This window comes from Pleuronectes platessa, chromosome 19 (assembly GCF_947347685.1).
Source record: "Pleuronectes platessa chromosome 19, fPlePla1.1, whole genome shotgun sequence".
In the NCBI taxonomy this organism is placed as follows: Eukaryota; Metazoa; Chordata; class Actinopteri; order Pleuronectiformes; family Pleuronectidae; genus Pleuronectes; species Pleuronectes platessa.
Window position 1 is genome coordinate 18,573,747 of NC_070644.1, and position 26,396 is coordinate 18,600,142.

The 26,396-nt window shown below is 45.3% G+C and overlaps 1 protein-coding gene across 6 annotated transcripts in view; it reads right to left on the reverse strand.

Moving 5' to 3' along the window:
• The window catches only part of vav2 (vav 2 guanine nucleotide exchange factor), a 178,052-nt gene extending 151,892 nt beyond the window's left edge, over positions 1-26,160 (reverse strand). For all 6 annotated transcript variants that reach the window (XM_053411318.1, XM_053411316.1, XM_053411320.1 and 3 more), the window contains exon 1: positions 25,942-26,160. In XM_053411318.1, the coding sequence (XP_053267293.1) occupies positions 25,942-26,145 (204 nt within the window). In that variant the 5' untranslated portion in view covers positions 26,146-26,160. The remainder of the gene's footprint in view (positions 1-25,941) is intronic.
• Positions 26,161-26,396: the final 236 nt, after the last annotated feature.

Here is a 26,396-nt window from a genome sequence, read left to right on the forward strand (position 1 = left end):
ATTGACAGGATGTTGGCAGGAGGGGAAAGCAAATCAGGGGAAATATGATGAAAACAAAAAGATGTAATTGTTCATATTCCTCACCGGTCGCCCACTTGGGTTGTTGTTTCATATTGTGCAATTTGAGCTGCAACTCCAGGGCACGGTGCCTATTGAGCGCGGGCATATTGCAAAACAGCATGGTGGCACAGTGTTTACTGAGGAAATTACACATTGTGCCGCTGTGTCCCGTAATAAAATTATTCAATTACACTTTCATTGCGTTTGTTGACGCAGGTTTTGGCTGAAACGGCCGTTGGGGAGAGGAGCATTAACAGATGGAAAGTAAGAGGGTTTAATAAAAAAAACAAGGCACGGATTGGAGGTCAAGCATCTTTACTTTGAGGCCGACTCGACTGGAGAAGTGACATCGTGGTGAGAGAAGTGGAAAGAGAATCGAAGAAAGGGGGCGATGAGGAGGACAAGGAGGGATGGATGGATGAGATGGAGAGAGAGAGAGAGAGAGAGAGAGAGGGGCAATGGTTCTCAAGCTCTTAACTATGAGCTGGATGTGCCTGAGCATATGACCCATCTCTCAGGGCTTCGGGACAGCGGAGCCAACGTGCACTCGGAAAACTTTCAAAAACTCTTAAAGTTTAAATGTTTAATCGGTCTTCATTTTTTGAGAGGATGTAGAAACGAAGCAGCCGGTTTTGGACGTGAACCTCCCGGATAGAGAAGGGATCAAACTGAAGGTCGAAGCTCGAAAACAACGACCTGAGAATGTACCGGGAGAAAAGTTCCATTTGTGTAAAACCCATCACTTCCATTACTGCCTTGCACGTGGTTCCAGTGCAGCGGGCTCAGGATCAGAGATGTTAACCTGCTTCAATGATTCCTTTAATCCAAGAGCTAAAAGATATTTATGTGGTTTCTTCTCTTTACACCTCTTGTCTTTGCTATCTTGTCAAATAAAAGACAGCTTTTATAAACGTATAAAAATTATCATAATTCAGAGCTTGGCATTTTCTTATTCTACGTTTTTACAAATGTTTAAGGAGGTCTACATCCTTACTTTAAGAGCTGTGGATCTCCCAGAGAGAAGAGCCTCCTCAGTCTGAAGCAACCTCAAGTAATTCCAGAGTTGTGGTTCTCATTTAATTCCCTGTGACTCCCCATGTCCTCGCAAACTGAAAATTTCAACCTCGCGACTCGGGGGGAGATTACCTCGCCACACTCCTGTTTGTTGTGCGATCGGGAAGTTGATGCAACACACCGCTGCCAGGCGTCGGTGATTTCATGTCATGGGCAACCTGAAATTGGCCAATTTGCCAGGTTTTTCAGGTTATATCCAGCACTTAAGCCTCGGCTGAACTGTGCATTGTGCTGTGAACGTAGGTGTTTGTCGGAGGTTAAGAAACGTTGCAGTAAATCCATTCTGCTCTTTGCTGTGGCTCCTGTGCCCGGATATATCCGGCTGTTGCCAAGCTTTAACAAACCGGCTCTCTCTGTGCTATCAGCCCTAGTTATCAGCCCGTCACACTGTACGGCGAAGATAAATCTAGGCAATTAAAATTTAAATTGCTGTGTGCACTGCCGTGACTTCCCTTCCGCATCTCTCTCTCTCTCTCTCTCTCGCTCTCTCTCTCGCTCTCTCTCTCTCTCTGATGCAAAGAAGAAGGTGTGCAGCCGGGGATGGAGAACATGCTGGTCCATCACAGATACATCTCACTTCCTGAACAACCTTCAGTGCTTAGTTGTGTTTGCCTTTACTTCTTTCTCCACTCTTGGTTTATCAAGAACTTTTTGCGCCGTATGATTCACAGGGTTAAGATGAGATCATCTGGGGAAAGTTGATGTGCAGGATGCTGAAGATAAAAGATGGACTTTTGAGTTAAATTATACATCTGATATTATGTTCTTTATTCTTTTTTAATACCGTGACAGCCTGAATATATTCCGGGGCTGTTAGCCTGATCCTCTCCATCCTCTCTCTCTCTCTCTCTCCATCACCACCTCTCTCGTAAAACAATTTTAGATCCACGAGGCTCTGGAGGCAAGTGGAGTTTGTACACTTCAGCCCAGACAGCTTTCCCCCGAGAGGCTCTTCAGTCACCTTAATAGCACAGTTCCCCCCCCCCCCACCTGGTCAAAGCCACTTCGGATTTGTCTGGAGAAACACTGAGGGGGGGAAGAGGGATGAAAATAGCAATCACATGTAGGGTAACTCAGTCCCTCAGGTGGCGTCGGTGCAGCAACTTCCCCCCCCGCTGCTCAAAAAACTAGATTGGTGTCGGGGGGGCGAGAGTGATGGAGACGAGAATGTTTTGACTACAACAACACAACTCTGTGTACCTCAGTGGCTCTCGTGTCATGAAAGGATGAGACAACATTAATATAGATGATAGTCTGGGACGAGGATGAGAGAAGACAAATTACAGATTTAAAGCTCTGGAAGTTTCTTGGACTGTAATAAATAAAACGGACTTCTCTAAAATATATATATACGTTTGTTAAATCAACCACATGGTAGACAATTAGTCGTAACAACTACAAATACACAATTTACAAAGGAAATAAATAAGAAAAAGCAACACATCTTAAAAAATGTTTGGGCAGAAACAGCAAACGTTGGTGTGTATGTGTTTTTTAATGCAACTACCCATTCAATATTGATTTATCTGCTGATAAATATTCAGTTAAGTATGATATAGAGACTGCTGAGAAATGACACAGAACACATAACCACAACCTCCTTGGTGGAGGCAACACTTTCTATCGATTGGCCGATCGAGCAACTGATCGTTTCAGCTCAAATTAGCCCTGCGATCAATTTCACCTCAGTGACCTAATGACTTTAGCATTAATGTCAATATTTCAAATTGTTTTCAAAGCAGCAGTATCGTTAATATGAATAGTAGCTATCAAGCTGGTGGGTGTGGGTGTGGGGGGGGGGGGTTCTGGACTCCCTCCACACTGGGGCTCGTCCTGCAGCTGCCTCTGTTCAGCTCAGCTGATCAATAACCATAGATCTCACCCTGGAGCTGCTTTCACTGTTATCAGTGCACATATTGACAAGGTGGTGGATCACCGTCAGCAACCAGTTCAGACCAGAGAGTCACCGTTATTAAACTGCACAGGATAATGCACAGGTAGGTTTTGTCCCTTTTCATGAGGAGACTGAATAAAGAGTGACTGAATGAATCGATTTGAGCAAAGTTCAGAGGTTTAATAGGTTACTTTGGCCACTAGGGGTCTTTCTACATAAATAATAATAAAAAGACAGTAACGCAGGATCCTCGGAGTTTGTCTTCACCATCATTTCCGATGTAAATCTACCAGGTATTCTTCATAATGAAGAATTGTTACATGCAATATATATAATAGGTATGACTCAAGAGATTTTTACTTTTTCAAACAGTCTTGCAAACCTGATTTTGACAAGAAATAAAAACCCAAACAGTTGCAGCTTAAGCTCATCACAACACACACACACACACACACACAGACACACACACACACACAATGGTTCAGCGCCTCAGGCAAGGGAAAACCGCTCCATGGATTTTCATGTGGCTGTTTGCTTTAACTGCTTCTCCATCATCACATACACAATCTTTGATCTTTGATCCATGATAATGGTTTGGCCTTTCCCTCCTCCACCTCCTCCTCCTCCTCCTGTTTCTCCTTATTCTCCTTGTTCTCCTCCTCCTCCTCCCTTTTGTATCCATCCATGTGGAATAACAACAGTAACATCTCACTTCCAGCGATCAGCAAATCCAACACAATGCAGCCGCTGTGCCCAGATAATGCAAACGACCAGATAAGCATTAGAGTGATAACCTCATATGCACACACACACAGACACGTTTGTACTTCTATCTAAGTGAGGACACTCATTGGCACTGTGTAGGGTCTATGCTTGAAATGGTCCTCACAACAATATAAGTGCAGGAACACACACACACACACAGAGAGGATCTGAAAGATGCAGCGATCCTGGCAGAACACAGGGTGTGTCTGTGTGTGTGTGAGGCCCCTCGCGAGCCGGGAGATATGAGGATGATGAAGTCTCCGAGGTGTGGTGTAGAACTGTGATAAAAGAAGAGCTTTTCCATCTGCTGGAGGGGAGAGAAGGGGGCGGGAGCCCGGGGGCGTGACGGAGCGGCGGAGGCCACGCCCAAAAAGAGCGAGCACGCAGTCAGAGAGAGTGAATGGTAATGTGAGTGCGGAGGAGACATCCCTCATTTCTCACACTGGGCTTAAGCTTTGTGATAAATCCCCGTCCTCTTTGCCGCCATCCATCTTTCTAATGGCACCACTCTCTTATCCAAACTGCTATGTAAATATCATTCGTTACAGCTCAGAGGCAGGAGTGTTAGCAGAGCGTTATTTCTTTCCATTTGTGTACGTGCACATATAAAGTGTGTGTGTGTGTGTGTGTGTGTTGCTATGAGGGGTGTTTATGTACCTGTGCGATAGTGTGTTTGTTTGCATAATAAAGCAGCACAGTAAAAAGCACGGCAAACGGTTTTCCTAAAGGCCAACGCGGTCCAAATAGTTTCCGACTGATTTGCTTTATAGGCCCAGTTGATGCCCAGCTGCATTCTGGGGGATAATACAGCAGAGCACACATCATTGGGAATCCAGAGGAAGTAGATAAATCACCGGCAGAACCTTTTGGGTCCAGAACCTGTCAGTCTTTTTATATTCTCTTTTTTCCCAAAAGGGTTCCTGCAGTCCACTACACACCATGGTGCTAATCAGCGGGAGAGTGAATGCTAATTGTAAACACAGTGGGTGTGTGTGCGATGGTTGGAAGAGCCGGAGCAGTCCCTCTCTAGGCCCGACTGACGATGTGGTCACCTCGATTTAAACATGAGCTGCCAGCCTGAACCCTCTGATCTCATCACCGAGCACTGGAGTCGCCTTTTTCCATTCCACTCAGGAGATGCTAGCGATTTTATTTAATAGGAATCACGTGAGGCCTTTTTTTTTAGCCGTAATTACGTTTAATGGCAAACGCAGAGTAAAAGGTTCATTATCATCTGAAAAGACACGAGGAGCAGATCCTGGAGCAGCCGCTGATGGAGTCGTCAGAGGCGACCTGAATGAAAACCCAGCCAGCGCTGATGACCTCAGCTGCAGAAGAGGAGGTGGGCGGGGGGGGGAAGGGGTGGGGGGGGATTCCCAGAGAGCAGGGGGATAAAAAAAAAATGTAAACTTTAACAGGCCGCATATGAATCCTGTAAAATGTGCCACAGGCCCAGACATGAAAACGTTGACGGAGCTTCCTCTGTCTGTTTGGTGGACTGGGAGTTACACAGAGAGGGGAAAGACCTCCCTGCCCCCATAAATAAACAGGCTCTGTCCCGACTTCCTCTGGGCTCGGGCAACAGGAACATCACAAAGGGCTCGTCTGCGGCCAACCAGCAAACTCGCATAACTTTAGTTGTGTCAGAAACTGGGAACTATGGGAGCAGAGAACACGAGTTGAGCTGTTAATAAGTACCAGAAGCAATTTGCAACTTCAAACGGCTGTAAATAAATATGGCTCGGGAACTTATTGCACCGGATGATTAATTCAATAAACATCTGAAATACAAGGTCGAAGAATTAAGGCTTTGATCTTAAGAGGGGGAGACATCCCGCCAGCAACATGCAATACGTTTGTTTGTGATTATCGTCATTGTTGACTGATCCAGCAATTATTTTTAACCATTAATCGATGAGTTGCCTGATCCATTTAATTTCAGATTTTAATGGATACCCGTCCATCAGGCCCTGAGAGGTTTAAATGTCTTGTTTTGTTCCATCAACATAATAAAAAAAAAGCCACAAATTACGATATTGATTAACTATCATAATATCCGATTCAGATTCTGTTGATTTAATGGCCATTTCAGCTTTTTATCGCTTCTTCGTTGTTCCTTAAAAGATAATAGCCCAATTATATTTGTCTCCATTGCGTCATCTTGAAATAACAAACAAAGTTCAAATCTGTTCTTTCATCGTCTCAGCTCCTCCTGCTTCGCTGTGAGAGGACCAAACTTCCACATCCACATTCATCAACGTTACTTCTCCTCTAATCTATAACCGCTCGTCCCAGAGGAGTTACATCACAACTTCCTCCCGGTGGGATCAACTGTCCCCTTGGTCACCGGGGGGGGGCAGGGGGGGGAGAGACGTTCCCTCCCTCCCAGATTCCCCAGAAGCCCGTGCGACCTCTGCAACCCCTCAAACCGGAAACCTACCCCCCCTGCACCCGCCCCCTCCTCCATCCTGCCTCCCTGTTATGGATTATTTTAGCATCGCATTAGGAGCCCGGCCATTAAATAGGCAAGCCCGTCTTCTCTCCGCATCCATTAGAGGCTCTGGAAAAGGGGGGGGGGGGGGCTGTGCAATGCAAGTCGGGGGCTGACAAGAGGGGACTAACAGCTCCGAGAATCAAATCAGAGAAGTCACTCTCACACGGAGAGAGAGAGACACACCGGGAGAGCTCCATAATTCATAGCTCATAATAAAATAAAGGGGGCCCCTCTGAGTGGAAATGAATGGACCCAGGGCTGTGCATCAGTCTGTGAGGATGTTATACTGGGGTCGCACTGGGTGTAATGGGTGGTTCAAACTCTCATTGATCAGACTTGTTTGTAAGTATGTGAGAATCAGGGGTCGGGCATCAGAGGCTGCAAGTAATGATTATACTCATTATTAATTATTTATCTGTTAAGAAAATAAGTTGCTTTGGTTTGAAAATGAAATGAAAACAGCAAATTGCGACTTTATTCAATTTAAAATGACTTTGATCTTCATGTCTCAAGTTCAGAACTGAAAATTAATTATGTTTTCAGTTTGTTAATGAAGTTTCTTTCTGCTCTGGACATTTCCAGTATTAGGTTCTCACAGCATGAGAATATTTAACACACACACACACACAAACACACACACACACATACATACACACAAACCACAACAGCATCTGGCCTCTTTTCTCAAATCTCTTGTGTTTGTTTTGGAATTCAACAACATTTGCTGTGGTCATTAAATTGATATTAGTAGAGAGTAGAGAGAGTGGTAGGAAATTGAATTATCTCTGTGATTCAGCTTCCATTATGTTTCATGGAAGTTGGTATAAATTCTGCATAAGTATCACAGAAGAAAGCAAAATGATGTATTTTACTCAACAAAACACACACACATATACGCACTATATGTACGAATATGTGTATGTATAGACTCCAGCTACTAGTGCTGAGTCATCATCTAGATTTAAATTATTCATTAAACCACAAGTCAGACCCACCCTCAAGAGTTTCTGATCAATCTCTCTCCGTGCAGCAGCCTGTTCACACTTTCTCTCCTTCCACTGGAAACTATCCATCACAATCTGGTTAGAATATGCATATGGTTTTTCAGAGGAGTAGTTTGTAGCCACTGACAGACGCTGACTTGTGGTTTTACAGCGACAAAGCAACTGCTCCATCTTGTATTTATACCTTCTAAGGAAGTACTTCTAAGGAAAAAAAACTGCAAAAGTTTGAGAACTTGCACAAGCGCTGGTGCACGAGGGGTTAAAACTCTTAACCGTAAACTAGGTGACCACAGTCAGGATTTTACAGATGGCACGTGCACGAGAATTTGCATATACGTGCACAACTCCGTGCATGGGTGAACGCATCGGAGCCCCCCGCTCTTGATCTGGCGAACGTGTGTTGTGTGTGTGCGCTCGTTGTCTTGTCAGTTTGCAGCACTAATCTAATTGGACTGCCGCGGTGCTTCACGTGCTCCTTCGTGGAAAAAAAGGCAAAACACACCAGACATCAGGAGGGAGGTCGTGAAGAGCGAGCAAACGCCAACAGATGGCTGTAATATCCTGCAAATCAACGGGCAGATCTCTCACACGAGCGCTCAGGACGGGGGCCAAATGAGATAGAAATGCAAACGAGACACACACGGCCCACGCTCTGTGATTCGCTGAAGGCTAAAGAGCGCAGAGGGGGGGTGTGGGGGGGTGGAGGGGTGGGGCGTCATGATGGAAGTGGGCGAGGAGGTTTCAGCAATTACCGAAAGTTTCCAAAACCAACAATCCATCACTCACATGCCAGGTGGTTTTGATTGTAAAAAAAAAAATGTCAAGTGCTTGTGCAAATTCTTGTTCGTTCACCACACGACTACTTTCTGCCAAAGTGGTTTTGTCCGGTGGCACAAACCACTCGGCCCTGACAGGTGGAGCCGTGCACGCGTGCTAAAAACCATGATCGCATGTCAAACGCGTCCGGGGCTCGATCACAGAAACCGCTGATTGTGCAATCAACAGCTAAACATGTTCCCGAGAGTGTATAGAGCAGAACCAGTGATTTATACACTGACATGAAACTGTATGGAACACATCTGCAGATGCTGTAAACATGTGATACACTAAAGCTTCAGAATAAGTGCGTTTCCCTGATTCATTCTGGCCCTGAGAGGTTTAAGTGTCCTTATGCTACTTTAAATATTTGAGTTTTCATCCAGTGATTTTTGAATTCTTATTGCACTCTAAAAACAAGGTAGGTTTATTGTGTTTTTGAGCAAACATAAGGCGGAAGATTTTCTTTTTAATAACTTTTTGTTTTTAATTGTCGGAGAATAACACAAGATTCTGACAGAAAACTTTATGAAATCTGATCCGAAAAACTAAGCATACAAAGCAGGTTATGGAGGATGAATGGGTCACGCAAAGAACGGTCATCCAGGAGACAATGGTTCAATTCCCATTTTACTTTACTTAACAACTCACTTTTTTATTTATTTTTATTTCAAATCTTTTAGGAAAATAACTACAATCCCAACAGGGGGAATCACATTGAGACAACACTGATTTATCCAAAGTTACTTCAATATTTTATTCCCACAGAACATGTGATGGCATCATTGTCAGATCATGACCTGAATATCAATCATTCACCAGCAGACAGAAGTCGGTCACTAAACTTTAAGTGCTGAACCAGACGCTGCATGTCACTGTTCCTTCCCAGTTTAAATTCGGGAGATACACAAACCATGTCTTCTGTTTCCCCCGCTTTAAAAATACATGCTCACTTGTACTTTGTTTGTTTTTGTTCTTGTGGTTGAGATCACGACCCATTTCCACACTTGAACTGTCAGCAAACGTCCAGCACTCTCTCCGAGTGGCCTCAGGAAGCTGCAGGATCCTAAAGCATGAAGGTTCCTGGACCTGAGCCTCACTGCCGGCCGCTCTCTGAGACGAGCGAGGCTGTGGTGACAGCTCCGATCGCCACCGAGCAAACCAGAGGAAGACCTAATGATCTCTGGCAAGTAATTTATGAGGCATATGCTGTAGTGAAGAGGGAAGTCATGCAGGAGACATTCTCATCTGGTGCACTCCTGCTCAGTCGACTGTTTTGGGGGGACGGGGACGCAGCTGTCCAAAGAACACAACAGTGGAGCTACACAGTGAACGCTGGCTAAGAGTCGGAATCTGCTTTGCCCAGGGGCGCTGCAAACGGAAAGTGCAGCTAAAACCGCTTTAAAAAACGAAATGGCCAATTAATCAAGTGCATCTTTAAAGTCGGCATAAAGCAAATGGGAGGGAATAGTGTGTTCCCATCACGTTTTGTTGTCGAGCGAGCCATCCTATTTGTTTTTTTTTCCCATTACAGCGCCCTGGTTTGTCCTGAGGCGTCAGGGACCTGTCATTAAGTAGATGAGAAAAGGGAAATGTCTTCTTTTTTTATATCGGCGGTTTTGATTGCGCTTCTCAAGACAAAAAGTTAGTTTGGTGCAGGATTGTGTGTTTGTTCCCAGTGCGTCGTGGGCTCGGTTTTAATTGGGAGGAAGCACTTCAAGGTCACAGCGGCTTTAAGCAGAAAAGTGTTCCCACACTTTTTTCTGCTTGTTTTCCTTTCAACCTGCATAAGGTGCAAAAACAGGGCAGATAATTATTAACGTTATCGTGTAACCTTGATAAAACTGCACCCGTCGCACGTGCACTGCTGTGAACCGACTCACATCCTCACACTGGGGCAGCGTCCGAGGGATAAAGGGCGTTTGGGATGAAGCTTCCCTCCTTCTGATTTTGACGACTCAGCCAAATATGTGGATCAGGGTAATAACGGGTTCTGAGTGGATATGAGGTGAAGTGTCAACAAGACATTTACCAAATAGAATAATCCTCTGTTATTTGTCCGTGAACCAAAGTGCTTCAGAACCTTCTGCAGCACATTTGGGGACATTTGTAAATGTTTAAATATTCTCGGCGATGTCCTTAACCAGAGGTAATGTAGTACTCAAGTTAAATATTTCAGTAGCCCAATGCTAGCCGGGCCTCTTGTAATTAATGGAGGAGGAAGCACAGGCGACACGAGTGTCAGCGGGGGTGCAGGGGAGCCAGGGGCCTCGAACATGCAGCTGTCTGCTCTCATGGATTTCGTCGATGAGGACGTTCCCTTAGTCGCCCTCGAAAACCTTTGCTCCGGACCTATAGCCCCCCCCCCCCCCCCCCCATCCAGTGATCTCACAGATGTGGGGTGACAGCCAAACCTTCATCCGCAGCTAAACCTCCTCGGGGACTCGAGCTAACACATTTACAACGTCTCACACTATATGTGACCAGACACCTTAAAGCATGCACTTGCATATACAGCAGGAACACACGGCCACTTGTATCATGTATAACTGCAGATTTATTTAAAAACATCACCTGGAGATGATCGGTTAAAATTGATTTTTACCTCTTCTTTTCTCCCCATGCATCCAAAATGCTGCAGAACATCCACAACTCAAGTTCTCTACTTAAATGCCCCACAGCAGATGAATGTGTTATTTATATGTTGTTGTTGTTTTTCCTCTATTTACTCAACAGCTGGGCTTTTCAGTTTGAGACAAAGCTTATTGATTTACCGTCTAAATTTTGTACGGCTCTGCGCCTGCACTCAGATTGTTATGATTTCATACACTGCCATGCTATAGCAGCTTTGTGCTTTGGGCTGTAGCTAGGGAGCTAAAGGCTAACACAGGTAAGAGGATCATATCAACATGTCTAGTAGCATATTTAATAATACTGCACACTTCACAGATTTACATTTGTTTACTTGCCTGTGGCCCAAGAGGAAAAGTCACAAGCTCACGAGGAGTCATGCAGCTGCTAGCATCGCTAAAAACAAAGGTGATTACAAAGCTTTGGATTGGGAATCAGCTGATGCTATTTGTTTTTTGCCAACACTGTGAAGCGAACATCATCGGACATCTTTTTAGAACCATTTAGGAAGAGTAACACTGCTGCACTCAGGTCTGTTCAAACCAAATAACAGGATTTTCTTTATGCTGATAACATCATTATTTACATGGCCAAGTGCCCCCCGACATGCAAATTAACATGAAGACGCACCAGAGGATTGAAGCTCTAATTGCCCCCAATTAAATAATAAATAAATAATCAACCTAAGATCGTGAACTGCATTCCCGTTGGCTTCTGCGAGTCCTTTAGCGGTAATCAGAGCAAACAGCACGTTTCAGCATGACTGACACACCGAAAGAAGATTCGCAGTTATCAATCAATCCGCTCTTTTGATTTCTAAAAATATGGACTCCGTGATTCCTGCAAATTACATTCCCTCGAGCCGAAATATATCAGTTCTGCCAATCAAACAGCCAATCGTCAGTGCCATTCAGCTGTCTGGTTAACGGTAAGCTAATTCAAGTCAGCGAGGCCTGTAATGATCTCCCAATAGTATCATCACTCATGCTGACATTTAAAAGACAATTAAATACCTCAGGGATGCAATATGTCTGTGCACTTCTTCTTCTAAACCCAATACAAAGTGTGGATTAACTGGGAGCACGTCTCTAATGGAGCACGTCAGCTCCACTGTCCTAATTATTCAGAAATACAGCGAGCTGGTAAAAGAAGGAACAAGCTCGTGCATCATAAAGTTTCCACTCAGTGTTTTTCCACTGAATTTAGAGAATGCTTTTGAACAACAAGCTCTATATCATATGTATTTGATTATTTTTCTGACTGCAAGATTTTTTATTTTCCACCTACAGCCGAGAGAAAGGAGGTGAGGAGGGTGGTGTGCGGGGGAGAGGAGGTGGATTAGATGAATGACACCCGGCAGCGTACTTCATCATCTCAGACGCCTATCTGAGGGTGAGGGTGGTCAGGAGGAATGTGATCCCGTGCCCCCCCCCCTCCTCCTCCTCCCCTCATAACCTATCCATCAAGGTCAAGACATATTGGAAAAACAAGGAACGGATGAGAGGAATGAAAGAGCACGGCCGGGGGCAAAGACGAGCAGGTCAAACCCAACAGCCAATCAGCCCCGCAGCTGAACCTCAAAGTGGAAACGGTCACCTCTCGATGATCCTACGCAGAGGACGACAGTGGAGTTCCTGCATGAGGAGGACACCTCTCCTGTGGGAGAGAACCCCGTTTGTCAATGAGTTCATTAAAACACACAGAGAAAAAGATGAGAGAGGGAACGTCCCAGTTTCTTTGTGGGACAAACACGAAACACAAACGGCTGAAGCAAAACGCTAAAGCGAGAAATTAAACCTTAATGACCCAGTTTCCACAAAATACTAAATGTAAGCTACATCTTATTGGACAAGTTCTGCTTTACAACCGGCACAATAAGGAAAATATCAATTTTTGTGTGAATTCAAACTGTCCAGCCCAGTTCTTGGTTGTTTTGCAGATTCACAGATTCAACATTCATCATCTGAAGCTGAAGAAAGTCACTGGTAATGGTTTGATTTCCACCATGAACACAATCTGCAATTTAAACCATTGGACAACTGCCTTCTTTTCAAATTTAGATTTTCATATTCGATCATTTGACCTTAAGTGAGTTGTAGGATTTCTTATCTTAGCCATTTCTGTAAATGCAGTCATACCAGTAGAATCTCTGGCCTTACTTCCATTTTCTCCATTGAAGCAGAAAATGTTAAATAATTTGTGTGAGTTTGAAAAAAGCATCCAACCGCCGTGTCTCCACGTGGCCGACGACGATGCTGCAAATAAAACACGAGCGGGAAAAGACCAGAGAGCGAAACAGACACGGTCGAATAAAAAAAGGCAAATCTAAAAGCAGAAGTTCGCCCACTCTAACTCCACTGGTCGGATATTCTGGCTGCTGCACCTGCGCTGCATACTCACATGGGATCAATGATGTAGAAAGAGCTGCTGTGACATAAATATGAGGAACTTTCTTTCTGAAAATAGAATCTCAAGGGCTTAAAAATGTAAGAAAAGAAAAGTGCGCACAAGATGTTTATTGTGATCTTAACCAAGATGAACAAGGCAAAGAGCTGCTGCAGTTTTCTACCATTCGATGGAGAGAGGACCAAACTGGAAGCACAGAGCAGAATTGAGAGAATCAGTGTGAAAACACGCCTCCACTGACAGCTCTTAGATCCACCACATTAAAACCTGTGGAAATCCGTGTCGGGCTGCCATGATGGGGGGGGGGTGTTGAGAGGAAAATTACACCTTTCATCCCCCCCCCCCTCCCCCCCCACTCGGAGCAGGGAAATTACACACTCTGCACAGCACAGCTAACACTCAACGGCAGAACAACACCCACGTGTGCTTCTCAGAAATCCGCAAAGTCACGATAAGAATGCAACACTTGCACAGGGGGGATCGGTGGGATAACAGGGGGGGGAGGGGGGGAGGGGGGGGGCGTCCACTGTCCAAGAGCAACGGCCTGAACCAAAGCATTGTTGGACCCATGCAAGGTGGGGATGGGTGCGTTTTGAACTCTCTGTTCTCCGTCCAGATGTTTCTTGTTGTCTGACTAAGAGCTGGAGAAAGGGAGAGGAGGGGATAGGAGGGGGGAGGAGGGGGGGGGGGGATTACACAACTCACTCTCCCCCTCACTCCCTCGCTAACCCACCGAGTGCTTATGCTGAGCAGGAAGGAGGAAGCTGGGAATTTCCTCAGAAACAGAAAGCGGACACAGAACGATGGACCTTCCCTGTCGTTGTTTCTTCTATTTCAAAGGTATTTTCATTATCGATTATTATTGAGACGCAGACACGTCTTCTCAAACATTATACATCACAAACCTGTTACTTAACAAGCAGAAACTAACTTCTACTTTATTCTTTATCAATGCAGTTACACTCCACAGTTCCTCTAACACTTTGTCAATCACATTCATATCTATGAAAGGTAGTTATTAAAAAAAAGAGGAAGATTGTTGTCCCTGCATTATTCACAGATGATGGATGAATTGATTTTTATTATCGTTTGATGCAATTTAACAGAACTGCAAAACTACAGCTTCCGAAATGAAACTTTGCTTTGAAATGATCTCTTAAACTTCATAACCTTCATTAGAAGTGGATTTCTCTCATGCATTGGGGTATTAAAGTATTTTGGATGTATCTAATAAAGAGTCTGAGTCCATTTCCCTATTGACCAATGACAGAGCTGTCACATTTCAATATTTGTCAAAAGCTCCTCAAAGGAAAACGTTTTTTATTCCTGAGCGCTCTGATACAATCCCACAGGGCAACGGCACAACGCTGAAGCCAAACAAAGGAGAAAATCATTTTTTCTTTGGCAAATGTGCTGGATAAGCAACTGTGCCACGACAAGGAGGGAAGAAATCCACATGTGAGTCATGAAGAAGAGCATCGATAGGTGTATTGACGAGTGACGCAGTGTGTAAATCCTGCTTGTTGCCACTGTTCTGCAGTTAAGGCCAATCTCCTCCTGCTAATAGAGGCTGACTAGTGGAGGAGCCGATGAGAGCTGAACATCAGTGTGAGGGTCACGCTCAGTTTAACAGGAAAAAGCCACTAAAAGCCTTGTTTCAATCACATTCTCTCTTCCTCCACCTTCTGTTTGTGTGTGTGTGTGTGTGTGTGTTTCCCCCCCCCCCCCCCCCCATGAGCTTCCGGCCTTAATTCTGAATTATTTAGCTTTCCTCTCTCCCGCGCTCCGCTGCTTTCATTATGCTAACACCAAACCGGTGGCAGGTGTAACGTTTTCTCCACCTTTTTAAGATGGGACACAGGATTGAGGACGCTCCTCTGCCTCTCAGCACCTTCCTCGCTCTGTGAGGAAGAGGAGGTTTCTCTGCAGCACATCTTTAACAACACGCCAATTAAATGTGCTCTATATCGAATACAAAAAGCCATCAAATCAAATGTAAGAGCAACACAACTGTAACAAAACCATTTAAAACCGTGAGTGGAGCGGAGTGTTATTGCATCTCAATCACAGACTGTGTATAAAGATGGATGATGCGTCTCCACTTCCTCCCATTGTACAAACATGAAGCCAAGAACCTCCCGGATGCAGGTGCCACCATCTTTTCTCCTTTGTACCAAAGTCCAAACAATAAACATTCTCAACCATTGAGGTTAGTTTCAGCTGTCAATCATTTTGTTGATTTTTATCTTTTATAGTCATGTTATGATAATAATCCGTGTGTATATAACCAGATTTCTACATATGAAATGAATGTAGTATATTGGGATGAACGGACAGATCTGAAAATGCAAACATGAATCTGTAAGTGTGTGGAAAATAATGGCCCTGGTTAATATTTTAAGGAAATATCATAAATCACAGATAAACTTGTGTTACGAGAGATTTACAAGGACAGTGAATGACACGGTTATTAAATAAAACAGCCTTGATCTGTCGTATTCATAAACCAACCGCACTACAACCCTGTATATGCAACCACCAGTTATATATTATTATACAGAGTGAATGGACTAAAGAAAATAGTTCCATGATGGAGACACACCAGAGGTTTAATGAAGGAAAACAGGCCCCCCCACAGCGATGTGTGACTCTAGACTAAATATCAACACGTGGACACATATACAAAACGTGTGGAAGCTTCTGGAATGTTTAAGTTCTATTTAATCATAATATGTACAATGTCAGAACTGTCTTTTGCTTCCTGTGGGTTTTCTCTCTCCAAAGCTTCCTGTCCACCACATTAAGGATTCCTGAAGTTTCTGTGAAGAAACAGCACGAGAACTTCCAAAGCAGATAAAAGCTTTAAAGTAGTTTCCGTGGCCTTTGTTAACTGTGACAATTACAGTTGGATTAGTATGCGAGCTGGCAGCGGATTTCAGATACATAATGAGGAATAAAAGGTCCAACAATGTAGAATCTGAAGGACTCACACGGCTGGTGTTGAAACCCCTGGAATACAAATGAACATCTGTAAAAAAAGACGTGGTCGCGATTTCTCCTGTATTCCGATCGTCCGGTGGTTTTTAACCTTCAACTGCACAGTCTGGGTTTAATTCCTCTTATATAAACAAGTTACACATTATGATGACATGTGTATTCTCCGAGCCTTTAATCACAAATCTGATTAATATTCAACTTTGAATTCAAAAGGTTCCAAGTTCATACTGTGCAGTTTATTATCGCTGACTCATCGATTTGAGGATCAGATGCAAACTGCAAACACATGGCTTCAAGCTCACTTTTTATAGTTTTACCCCACAGGGCCACTTGAGAGGTCCTTGCAGATATGAGACAGAAACAAACACTAATATTTAACTTGTAATTATCAGTAATTGCCAGATTAATCAGTGCCGTGTGCATAATATATGACTTCATACGTGAAGATAATAGTGATAAAGGCTGCACGTATGTTATATTTGAAATTAAACGTAACAGAACACAACATCTACACAAAGGAAGAGTATACAATTTCAAATCACAGCAGAGCAGCCCCCCCCCGGGCTCGAGGTGGAGCTCGAGGAAGTGATCTCCTCCGCCCTCTCTAACCTGCACCCGTGTTCCACTTTGTTTGCATGATTAGCTAGAGAGCGAGCCGCGGAGAAGATCGATAAGTGCTCGGCCTCTCGCTGGCCACCGAGTCCAACGCTGCATCCCTACCACCTCTGTGCCGTGCCTACTCCACAGCCAATTATGGGATATGATCAATACGCGTTGGTAATGGGATATCGGCGCTTCTCGTGGCGATTGTGTGGCAAAGGCCAGAGAAAATCCATGATTAGTGCAACGTGTGTAAACACTCCTGCTATACTTAGCTGGCACCATTGCAGCGCGTCACCGGGGGAGCGTATTATTCGATTCCTTTGGCAAGGAGATAAAATATGAAGCTTATCTCCCCCCCCCCCCAGGAAGAGGGTGCTGATGTATTAGAGTGTGTGTTTGTGTGTGTTTGTGTGCCTCTCCCCTGCAGCACAATCCAGATCCTAATCTGTTCCCAACCACAGGAAATGGCTACAATCAGTCTACTACACCACAACAACTCAAATTACACTGCTGGCATCGGCACCGCGCTGACGGGTGGATGATCCGAGCGGGTGTCTCTTCAGACGGTCGAGGACGAAGACAGATGCCCTGTCAAGGCCTGGGTGGAGAAGGGGGGAGGGAGGGGGGGGAATCCTGGCAACTGATGAACAAATGAAGCGTCAAAATCAATTAAAAGGAGAAGAGGAAAGGAAAAAGCATCTCCAGTGATCTGGTTTGAGAGGAGCTGCAGGGGAGGGATTCAGCCATCTGCCATCCGGACCGTGGCCTCCGTCGCCTTTCTGGTCTCTCTGCAGAGCGATGGCGCCCAGCAGAGCCTGGCTGGCCGCGGAGAGACTCAGGCGCCATTCCGCCGCATGCCCGTGCTAATTACCCCCCCCCGACAAACGCGGTGCAGATGGAGCCTCTTTAGAAAATCAGGCGGCGGCCATAAGGCTCAGTGATCTCTCTCTCTCTGTCCATCTCTGGTGGAATGGCAGCATCGGCAGATTGGTGTGATGGTGGACGTGTTTCCTCAGAGTGTCCCCGGAGGTCAGTCAGATAAGATCATTATGAGAGGAGGCTAACAGAAGGAGACAAGTCTCCGGAGGTTTTCACATATGCAGGAATTAAAAAAGGTAAATCTGCTCTTGTCACTTGAAATATTCTCTTTTTCCTGGATTCGCCGTGAGCTGCATTTACACGACATTGTTTGAGTTCTGCCTCTCGGGTGCTGAGGGATTAGGTCGACTCAAAGTTCTGCACACAAACACTGTGCCAGCACTTCAGACTGAGGGCCGTCCCTGAGGAATGCAGAGCGGAGGACGGAGACGGATGAATGTTGCGAGTTGGTTTGTTTTCCTGGTGGAGGAGTGGTTTTTAAAAATATGATAAAGTGAGTGGTTTACAGAACCAACCAGCTGAGTCACGTTCAAACCGCTGAGAGAGACTCGTCTGATACATGCAGCACTGCAATGAATCATGGAGCCAATAAATCCTTACTTAGTCTATACTAGACGTCTAAAAGATAATCTGCTATTTCCAGATAAGTAACTCAATCACTGGCCACTAACACAGAGGTTACATTTCTGCATGTTCAATCCGAATATGGGGAAAAGTTAATATTCGGACTATGATGACACATCTAAATTCAAACCAGAGGCAACAGTCTAGAAGTGAATCAGAGCGTCTGAAGTACATAATGCCTGATTTTTATTCGAACAATACTCTAGTGTGGATGCAAGTGACCTCATAAAAAGATTGGTTGGGCAATAATCAGCAATAATAAGTAAAATCAAGACCTTGGTTAATGTAGCATGAGTTTGTTTTATATTGTTGTGGATCCCAGTGCATCACAGCTCTGCACTGAAGAATATTAAACCACTGTCAGATGTTAATATAGAACCGATATGAAATTCCTCCCAGCACCTTTCCACCCACATCTGAATATTCCCTTTTATTAGTCCCTGTGAGATTAATACACACACACACACATCACTAGAAAACATGCATTCTGGTCACATTCAAAAATCTTCCTCTCAACCCATTGATTGTTATGCAGCAGCATTTCTGCCCAAAGTGTCACCTCCTCAAATTGGGGGCCTGAGCGGATGAGCGCTCTTTGTTTGCATTTGGCTGCAAACCAGTTGGATTCATTCTGGTTTTGGGTGGAAAGGGCTCAGCTGTGTGAACCAATCAGGAGCGAGCCGCCAGTGTGGAAACCAGTGAAGCAAAAGTTGCTTTAAAAAAAAAAATCGAGGGTTGACTTCTTGACCTCTTGCCCGAGGGCGATTTAAGACTTTGCATCAAGCCTGAAATCGTCTCCAGTACCACATGTTGTGGTCGCTGTGGTTTGTGTAACTGGCAGCACATGCAGATGCTCCAGGTATTTACTCTGTGCAGAAGGTCAGAAGTAAAAAGAAAAAAGGCTCTGGTTTGAATTTCAAATTCACTTCCTGTTTCTTTACCCCACGGCACTCGAGCAGCGGGGCCTGCGGAGTCGCACTCGCGTACCGACCTGCGATCGTTCATTTGCACTTAATGAAAATCGACCTCAACTACTGTGTGATTCATTCAACTGTTGCATTATACAACAACTACTTAACTGCTCTCCTGCTTAAGCGTTTGCGGTATGCATTCTTCCCCCCCACATCACACCACAAGCTGTACCCGTTCACAGCCTCGAAGTTTATTCACTTTAACGAGAGCCGATCTATGACAGACTGTGAGAGATGATCTCCCACTAATGAATGTGCAGAAAGGTTCAATCCCTGGTTTCTGCTGAATATAGACACAAGTCCCTCTTTATCGGAGAAGGAAGATTTCTCCAGTACAGTGAGCAAACTACCAGGTTGCTGAGAAAGAACTCAATCAATCAACTGACAATTTAAAGTCCAACCTAATATAAAGTTATTTTACTGCCTCTTTGCAGGAAAGTGACACAACATTATAGAAACCAGGAAGTAGAAAAGCCAAACTTCCTGAATCCACTTCTTCCAACCTGTGATTTTCATGTATTTCACTTCTTATTGGAGGTGGTTCACTAAAATTGGATCACTTGAGTCTTTAAAAAGGATCTCTGTCAAAGCTATTTCTGCTTTTACTACATATACACACAACACATGAATGGCTTCCATTCATCACAGCTGATGGTGTCCTTCACCGGGCCGTATCTTTAACACTTCTGCAAACGGGCACAGATGTTCACACCTCACTACCAGCGCTCGGGTTGTAGCGTTACTCACTTGGGATTTAGAGGACGAGAGGAAGCGGTGAAGAGAACACGGGTGAAAGATAAACACAGAAGGCAACAGAAGTCACATATTAACTCAGATGCTCAGGTGCCGTGTCTGTGTTGAATTAGCTATTTTAACTAGTGCAGTTAAAACATATTCATACATTCCCTTGTTCACTCAACCTATTCACATCCCCGGGTGTCATACAGCCAGTGCACAGCGCCAGTGCAAACACCGGAGAAGTAGAAAGACACCCTTTCAACGCCTCGTCTGAGATGCTAAGGATATCCAAATGTTGTTACAGCTGCTGCATAGACAACTTGTATTTTTTATTAACAGTGTAGTTTCTTACTCAGCTGACGAGAGAATTAGATAAGTTGAACAGGAGCAGCAACAGGGGGGGGGGGGGGGGGGGGGGGGGCATGTGAACTCCCTGCCGTTGCTCCGGCTGCTTCTTCCAAGGAAAATGCTTATTATTAGGCCGAGCGAATACTAAGACCGTCTTTCAACTCGAGGAAGTTCAAGGTCTTTCCTGCCGAAAGAGCATCCGCCCTAATGAAGTGACCTCGAGTGGGATTCTGAATTCCTACCAGCTCTGGGAATACTGCACCTGAACTCTCGCCTCAGTGTGAAAACAGGTTTAGAGGTTTAAATGTATTCGAGCTATAGGAAGGCTCAATGCATTGATTTAGCGGCTACTATATCCCGTTTGGATTTAAGGAATATGGAATGTTTTTATACCCGAGTCATGTTTTTAGAGCTTTGCTAACTAGGTTAAAGTTACAGCGATGACTAAGAACTACTTAATTACTATTCTACCTTATTCTGATACCGATGGAATTCAGCTGGTTAAGGCTTAGTACACAGAGAAGGTGGATTAAAGAAACAAAGGATGTGCAGGCTGGAATACTTTTTTCCAGCTATTGGAACCCTTTTCCCCTATTGCCCCTGAACTCTCCATGTCATTGTGAGGCTTAATCTCATTGCTCATCATTAACACCCGGGATAAAAGGCTATTTTCATCCACGATCATTGTTTCTAGACCCGTTCTGAAAAGATTTCCATGACCTTCAGAGTAGGATTACTGCTTAGAACCCTCGGCCTAGACCCATTCACTCCCTGTCAATCCCATTAGCTACCAGTGGCACCATCCCAGCTGTGCAACCCAGGACGTGTCTCTAACGAGCTCCATTAGCCGTATTACCTGCATCCCACAGGCTCAGGGGTCACGGGGTCAACAGTAGGCCAAACGTGGAGATTAAATTACCCCTGAGGGAGGCAGGGCTGGTGTCTGCGGTGCTCACAGCCTCCCCACCACAAACAGAGATTTGAGAGTAGTAGGTGGGCTGGCATTTAACGTGTCCTTTTCCAGTTCACTCTCTCTGATCTCATTTCCAACCACACACAGCTCAGTAAGACTGGGATCTCCGTCTTAAAAGCATAACTGGCAATCTAGCGAGTGTATTACCCGAGAAGTCAATTAAAGAAACAGCAGAACAATATGTGAAAGAGAGAACTCTTGGGTGAATATACTGAAGAACTAGATAAGTGGTCCCACAGAGTTGTCTGTCAAAGTCGTCTGTTCATTCTTTCGTTTCCTTTTCAACTGAAGAGGAAAATATTTTAAACACCAAGTGGAAATGACTGTTTAATGAGAAAGGGTTCACAAACTCAGCGCCTGCAGCTCTCCGGATCTTCTCAGCCTCTTTTAGTTCATCAGTTGTCTTGGGTTCGTGACTGCTACAGTTAATTAAACTTGATTTTTAAAGATTCAGAGAGCTGTCAGACACCCATTGTACTCTTGCATTGAGGAGCAGCCGGAAAATGTTTTCATGAAGCGACTGACAAAGCAGCGAGCTCAAAATACAGACTCTTAAAAGCTTGTAGAGACCAAACCAGAGCTAAAAGACGAGAGAACACAGGATTTAAATCGTCAGAAGGTGCAAGTTTTAATCAGACATCTGTTCTTCACTTGCTGGTGATGCTGCTCAGTTCCTGTGTGCAGCTAATAACACTAGATCTGCTTGCTCCGCCATCAAAACCCTATTTCCCAGTGTTGTCTCCTCTCCTGCTGATGGTCATGTGTGAACCGTTCTCTCAGAAAGATGCTCGAGGTCCTGGAAGCTCCTTCTTCTCCAGATTCTATTCCATCCACAGAAAGCAAAAAAAAAAAAAAAAAAAGACAAGCTATTGTTTCTTGTGGGGGAACAACTCCATGCTGAACCCGCAATTATTGTCATCAGCAGTTTGGTTGGAGACTATTTCCCGTAGGAGGCGACCAATCAGGCGAAAGGCAGAGTTTCAATATTGTGCTCCAAGTTGTTTCTAGGTCTGAAAAAACAATGAAATTAAAGCCAACTCTCTCTTTGTTTAAATAAACTACCTGTCAATGACAACAGATGGAACCCCATTCAAAATATGCATGGTAATCCTTGCTTCTATCGGACAAAGAGGAAAATCCAGATGCAGCATCGTCTGTGTGGGAAGCCCTGTCGAGCACCGGGGAACTCCGGGAGAGCTCTGGGCTCAGCCAACAGTGATTCACTGTGAAGACAGGTACTGTAACATCTCCCACAGACACACACATAGCAAGCAACTACACACACACACACACACACAAAGAAACAAAAGCACAGCAGCACACACATACATATCCGGTTGAGTCATCCCAAAGGAATTCACAACTACCTCACTAACAAGTAGAAAAAACACCGCCACAGAGAGCGCAGAGCCGGGTCTTTGTCTTCCAGACGCAGCCTGAGGCGCTGGCTCCTGGATGTGTAACTTTGAGCTCCACTGCTCATTAAGCTTCCTCTCAGAGCCTGGTGGTAAAGACAAATGCTTCACTACACCTTATAAAACCCATAATCAGGGGGTTTACTGACTTTCTAAATGAAGGTCATCTTGATGCCCTCTCTGCAAGTGCTACTTCATCTCCTGGAGCCTGTTCACTTGTTCCCACACTCGCCTTATTAAAAAGGTTTATTCATTTAATTTATTCATTTAAGTGGTTATAGATTTGATGAATGGTTCAGGTCAATGCAGAGTCACGTGCTGGTTCTTTTTTACATCCACATAACAAAGCACCAGTTCAGGCAAATGCTGAGGTTTCCTGTTGCATCAACTGAAAACAGCTTCTTGTGCAATTTCAAAGAGACACCTGTTAAATGTGGACCAGAGGCCAAGATGCAAGAATTAAATGAATAACTTTACATGTACAAAAGGTCTGAAACTCACCCAAACGAACAGGATCTGTTCCCCATCCTGTTAAAACTGAAACTGGTTTTTGCATACCACGCTGGTGCGTTCTTACTCATCCCACCGCAGCTCGTTGCGTTTTAATTTACTTACTGATGACCACAATAAACCGAGTAACCTTCTCATTGTTGCAAAAGGAGGATGCATGAATGGACATTTCCCTTTTCAACCGTTTTCAAAATGTCCCCTCGCAAAACCATTAAAAAGCTCAAATCATGAGAAACGCTTCCCCCCCCCCCCACCGTGCTCTGCGCAGCGTGCACTTTAACTTAATGATAATGCACTGGAGCACAAACTGGGATCAATGCCAACGCTTAAACTTTTATTGTTATTACGTTCGGCCAGCAGTTAACTAGCGGGGAAGCACATCCCGTCAGTGTGAGTGCTACACTCTCACCGAGCTCCTCAGTGGGATGCAGGTCACACAACTTTACACCCAACGTCAACACCCACTCCGAGTGTCAAACCAATCCGAGGATATTAAACGCGTAAAGAGGAAGGAGCCACTGAAAGACAAAACTCCGCTCTGGAAGCCATCAATCACCGCGGAGCCGCTGATGAGAATTTTTTGCTCCAGAGAAAAATAATCGCTCTCATCCAACCTCCTCTTCATTTGGCCGAGGCCCTGCCGCCCTGTTCCGAGCGTTGGAGCACCGGCGCCCTGACCTTTTTCCTTATCATAAATCACGCACCCACTGTTCTGCTGCCAGGTTTTTGTTTAACCCAATTTGTCACTGAGAACACCCCCCCATCCCCCCCCCCCCCCTCCCTTCCACCAGCGGTGCAGATTCCCCTCTGTGGGACTGGAAGAATGGGATTAGTGGGTGGATCAAAGCATGCCACCCAGACCCCTCTCTGGCCCTCTGATCATGGATCTCAGTAGCTTCTGGACCTGATCAGACAAGGCTACCAGTGGTCACTGGGCATAGACGGGGGGGGGGGGGGGGTCAAACACTAAATAAATTACCATCCTACAGTTTGACATGTTGTCATTTTCAGACATGAACTTCAGAAAATGTCTGGAATATTAAGTCTGGACATTTCCCTGAGTTTGCATTTCACATACGAGGAACGCAGCAGGAGATTGTCCGATCAGACGCATCCACGACAAAAAGGAACATGTGTGGAAGGCAGGGGGGAGGCGTGGTGCCTGGGGGGTGCAGCAGGGGGCCGGACAGCACTGGAGGAAACACAGGATTGAATCTGAGAATCGTGTTGCCTTCTTCTTAGTGTTTGTCTCTAACTGTTATGCGATCGGTCTTTATTTTTTTTATCCTGGGAAATTTGGATTCTTCCAGGTTTTTTCTCATTTTTCCAGAGATGTTCCTGCTGTATTCTCATAAGGGTCTGACTCGAAATCTTTTCCAGATATTTTACAAGGCCCACGACAGGAAAAGATCCAGAAAATGTTCAGACAAAACACGTCTGGAGTCCAGTGGATGAATAAAAGCAGCTACAATCGTACAAAACCATGAGAAACGCTGACTTCCTAGAAACCAGAGCCACGTTGTTTGACACACTGGTTGTTAAATGACTTCAAAAGATTCATTCATATTCAAAATTGTCAAATAAAACTCGCTCAAATATTTGTTTCTACTTATTATTTCTGGAAACATGAAAGATCCAGATCCCAAACACAGTGAAAGCCTCAGACTCGGCCTCAGACTCAGACTCACGTGTTGCCAGTTGTCGTTTCAGCTTCTGCGGTCACGACAATTTAGGAGAAACGAAACAATTCCTCGTGCAGGCGACTGGGAATCACTCCCCACGCCAGTTCCCTGACTTGTCCCAGTACACTAATGGCGGCTCACTGGCTCTCCAGCAGCAGACTTCAGGCTGAATAAAAGTCAATAGTGGAAACCCGCCACAGCGCACTTCTACTTCTGCCGCTGCGGTTGTGCAAACTTCCTGCGGCAACCGGCATTTCCTCGTACTGGCTTTGTGAAAACACCAGTGAGCTGAGGGGGAGAGCAGAGGCCTGGGACAACTGGGAAAATCCAAAAACCTCTAATCGCACACCACAGTGTCAGATGTAGGTTTCACTGGAGTCTAATTATACACACAGGCAGGTTTTCATCTGTTCACCCTGAGCTGCCCTGTGACAGGAAAAAGAAAAGTCATTCTCAAGTTTGTGGATTTAAACAGCAGGCAACTAATGAAGCCACCGCTGACTGAGTGTCAAGTAAACCTTCCATGACCCTTGAGCACTGATTTCAAGGCACTTTCATCTATTCACCAGGCTCTGTATTGATCTGCCACACCCACCTTGTGCTCCAAAGGTCAAAGGTCAAGGGAAACTGCCCCCCCCTCCTGCCCTTGGAAGTAGACACAGGACCCACTTAACACCCTTTTCATTTTTAAGTAAAAGTGATGATGCTGTAGCCGTCAGTTAAAAGCCATTGCAGGGACATGTGTTGAAACATCTAATTCCATGTGACTTCTGCAGAAGACAGAAGGGAAATGAAATGTTGAGGCATCACACTTGAGGTCCTGAAGGTTCAGAACCCACAACCTGTGTGCAGAGGTCTCACAGGGTGTTTGCAGCCATGGTCCCTTAAACCCTGACAGGAGATCTGTGGACCAGGGGCCAAGATCTGGGCTCCTTGTGACAGGAGGGTTCCTGCGTCAAAATCTGAGGAGCAGCTGTAACGAGATGCTGAAACATGTCAACACCTCCACTCGTCCACACGGCAGGTGGAAATCAAACCCCGTCATCTGGACACTCACCTGGGACATCTGGGGTCTGAAGTTGATCTCCTTCAGGTCCACTGACCCCGGGGAGAGGTTGTGCAACATCTGGCACATGAGCACCCCGTCTCGCAGGGCCTGTGCCAGGTCGAAGACGGCCGCCGAGGGCCACACGACCCGGTGGTTCGGGGGCAGGACCTTGCAGTCTATCAACCAGCGCCCGCATTGTCTCCACTCCTCCATGGCTGCTCCGGGTGGGGGGGGGGACCTCCTCGCACAGTAACCGGGTCCAGGAGCTGGTTCACAGCGGGGCTGAGGGCGGCGGTTCGCGGCGTCAGAGCAGGCTGTGGGGTCGATTCCCTCTCAGCGCCGGGTGTCCTCAATCATTCACAATCAGCTCGGTATAACCAGGCGGGTTTCACAACACGGGACTAATGGCAGCAGGACGGTGAGACGTGTCCCCGCTCCACACGCATGTCCTCAGCTCTCCCGTC